Source organism: Microtus ochrogaster, unplaced genomic scaffold, assembly GCF_000317375.1.
Source record: "Microtus ochrogaster isolate Prairie Vole_2 unplaced genomic scaffold, MicOch1.0 UNK1, whole genome shotgun sequence".
NCBI lineage: Eukaryota > Metazoa > Chordata > Mammalia > Rodentia > Cricetidae > Microtus > Microtus ochrogaster.
Window position 1 is genome coordinate 36852228 of NW_004949099.1, and position 3640 is coordinate 36855867.

The 3640-nt window shown below is 43.8% G+C and overlaps 1 protein-coding gene across 1 annotated transcript in view; it reads left to right on the forward strand.

Moving 5' to 3' along the window:
• The window catches only part of Necap1 (NECAP endocytosis associated 1), a 14069-nt gene that overhangs the window by 7973 nt on the left and 2456 nt on the right, over positions 1 to 3640 (forward strand). The window contains exons 4-6 of the mRNA XM_005365175.3: positions 380 to 461; positions 1160 to 1268; positions 1718 to 1898. Of these exons, the coding sequence (XP_005365232.1) occupies positions 380 to 461; positions 1160 to 1268; positions 1718 to 1898 (372 nt within the window). The remainder of the gene's footprint in view (positions 1 to 379; positions 462 to 1159; positions 1269 to 1717; positions 1899 to 3640) is intronic.

The following is a 3640-nucleotide window of genomic DNA, read 5'->3' on the forward strand; positions in this document are numbered from 1 at the left end:
TATATATATTCACTCACCCACTCACTTATGTATTTATTTATTTTGGTAGAGTCATTACGTTGTAGTCCTGGTTGGCCTTGACCTTGCAGTGTATGCAAGTTAATAGGTTGGCAATCAAAGCCAATGAATACTTTTGGCTTTGTTGGTCAAGCTGTAACTGCTGCTCCCAGTTTGGTGGTTGCAGGGTGAAGTAGCCGCAGACACATCTATCGGAGTCGATTTGGCTGTATTTCACTATAACTTCTTCTTGTTCAGGCTTATGCTGTAAAAGTCTTACCTTTCGGCTGCGTGTTATCGCTGAGCAGATTTTAACAGTTTGTGTGACATGATAGGCAGAAGTTGCCATAAGGAAGATGTTTTCTGAAATTCCTTTTCACAGGCCGAAGTGCGTTTATTGGCATTGGCTTCACAGATCGGGGGGATGCCTTCGACTTCAATGTTTCGCTGCAAGATCACTTCAAGTGAGTGAAGCTTGTCCTTAGACTTCAGGGTAAATAATTATGGGGTGCGGGGGGGGTGGTGGTGGCTGGGTGCTGCTGCTGACCAGGTGTTCCTCTCGTCTGTCTTTACCTTTTCCCCGTGCTTGTTCCCGTCTTTCTGTGAGCATGTAATATATCTTGGATCCTTGTGCGGTGGTTTGTGTTGATGCTCATTCATAATCGTGGGGAGTTTGCCCTTGCTTTTAGAACGGTGGTGGTGGAGGCACACAGCAGCAGCGGGCCTGTGCATAGATAGGTGTGCCCGTTCTGTCAGTTCACAGCCCGTGTGCTCTGTGCCTGCATTTCTTCAGCCCAGCTGGGTTTGGTCTAGCTGTAGTGAGCAGCACCGAGCGCCACATCACTTCCCATCTCTAGGGCAGGGTAGCTCTCTTTACTGTTCAGGACTCTGGAATTTAACGCCCAGAGATGGAACCTGCAAGAACATGGTAGCACACATGTCCTGTGGGGCAGTGCCCTGCCGCGGGGCTGCACATACCATGCATTCCGTGTTGCTCCTCAGTCCGAACCCAGCTGGCCTCTCCGGGATATTTTTTCCCTTTTCTCTCATGTCTTATGGGTCCCCACTTTGGAATTCCAGTTCATCTGAGTGAGATAGAGTCAGATTTGTGTCAGATTCTGCTTCAGGGAATCCCAAACTGAGATAAATTATTTCCCCAAAGGTGGGTAAAGCAGGAAACTGAGATTTCCAAAGAATCTCAGGAGATGGATAATCGTCCCAAGTTGGATTTAGGCTTCAAGGAAGGACAGACCATCAAGTTGAGTATTGGGGTAAGTGTGATTTCTTTATTTTTATTTTATGCATATGAGTGTTTTCCTGCATATATGTTCATGCATCATAGCCCAGAAGAGGGTGTTGAATCCTCTGAACTGCAGTTACAGATGGCTGTTAGCTGCTCTGGATGCTGTGGTGGTGCTGGGATTCAAACCTGTGTCTTCTGGAATAGCAGCCAGTGCTCTTTACTGTTGAGCCATCTCTCCAACTCTTGTTTTCTTTTGGGAGACAAAGGATCACTGTATAGCCCTGGTTGGCCTGAAACTTGCTGTGTAACTCAGGCTAGCCTTGAATTCACATATTTGCTTGCTTCTGCTACCAGACTGCCGGGACTAAGGTTGTCTGCTGACTCAGTATCAGCTTTGTTTTCAAAATCATTTTCCTATTATTCTTTAGGTCAGTGATCTCTCTCTCCTCTCTCTCTTTCTCTCTCTCTCTCTTTCAGAACATTACAACCAAGAAAGGAGGTGCTTCTAAGCCCCGGGCCACAGGGACTGGAGGCCTGAGCTTACTCCCACCTCCACCTGGAGGCAAAATCACTATTCCCCCACCATCCTCAGTTGCCATCAGCAACCACGTCACCCCACCACCTATTCCAAAATCTAACCATGGAGGTAGTGATGCAGGTAAATCTGATATAACTTCGAAAGTAACTTACTGAGTAAGGCAGTAATCCAATTATCCTTTTTTGTTTGTTTGTTTTTCTTTTTTCTTTTTTGTTTTTCAAGACAGGATCTCTGTGTAAGTCCTGATGTCCTAGAGCTCACTCTGTAGATCAAGCTATCCTCACACTCAGAGATCTGCCTGCCCCTTCCTCCCAAGTGCTGGGATCAACCTAGTCATCAAAGCTTAAAAACTTGTGACCATAAAGTTGAAGATTAATTTTTTAATGAAACTTTTTATTTTGAGAATTAGAGATTCATACACAGTTATAAGAACTAATGAAAGGAAGTAGGTGTGGTGGTACACACCTCAAATCCCAGCCCTTTGGAGGTAGAAGCAGTTCTATGATTCGGAATGACATAACTTCCATGTCAGCCTGAACTATTGGGAATTTGTCTCAAATTAAAAAAAAAAAAAGAGAGAGAGAGAGAAGAAGAAAGAAAAGAATCTTGTATGCTCTTTGTTCAGTATCCCTCACCATATCATCTTATAAAACTTTCTTTGATTGTCACAATCAGGGAATTGACATTATCTAATCTTATCAAGTTTCTTATTCTGTGTGCGTGTGTGCATAGGCCGGTGCCTGTGGTCTTGTGCAGCTTTGCCCTGTATAGGTTCATGGATCTGTTGTGATGGTCAGGCTGCAGAACAAGTCTGTATCACTTTGTCTTTTACTTTAATAGATTTTAAATTTATTTTAAAATATTTATTTATTTATTATGTATACAATATTCTGTCTGTGTGTATGTCTGCAGGCCAGAAGAGGGCGCCGACCTCATTACAGATGGTTGTGAGCCACCATGTGGTTGCCGGGAATCGAACTCAGGACCTTTGGAAGAGCAGGCAATGCTCTTAACCACTGAGCCATCTCTCCAGCCCGAAGATTTTAAATTTATTAATATTAGGGTTTTTTTTTTTTTATTTTTTTGAGACGAGGTTTCTTGTGTAGCCTTGGTTATCCTGAAATTCACTCTGTAGACCAGGCTGGCCTCTAACTCAGAAATTCTCCTGCTGCCTCCTGAGTGCCGGGATTAAAGGTGTGTGTCACCACCATTCAGCTAAGATTTATTATTTTTAAAGTGAGTGCAGGTGCCTCAGAGACATTGGGCCCCTGGAGCTGGAGTTAGAGATGGTTGTGAGCCATCTCTGGGGCTGGGAATAGAACTTGGGTCCTCTGGAAGAGCAACACTTCAGTGAGAGAGTACTCGTAACCAGGGAGCCATTTCTCTAGCCTCACTTTAAGGATCTTTGGTGTCACCCTTTTATAACCATCCCCTGTGAGCCTTCCTTCTCCCATCCCTGACTCTTGGCAATCTCTCACCTGCTTTGTGTTTATATAAAGTTATTGTTTTAGGAGTGTGAGGTAAGTGGAGTCATACAGTATGTAAACTTTTGGGGATTGGCTATTTTCACTTAGTGTGTGTAAGTCTCTAGAGATGTACCCCAAGTTGTCCTATATGTCGAGTTTTTTCCTTTTTATTGCTGAGGATGTTTTTACTGCAGTGTTTTTAGCCATCACCTAAGAGCATCTGAACGGTCTCCAGTGTGAGCGATTATAAAAAAAAGTTGCTGTGACCTTTGAGTGTAGGTTTCACTGTGAACATATGATTAAACTTTATTCACCCCATGTTTGACCTAAGGTAAGCATTTTAACGTGATGTGTAGAGCAGAGAGGGGGAAGCACTTAGCTTTCATGCAGTACCAC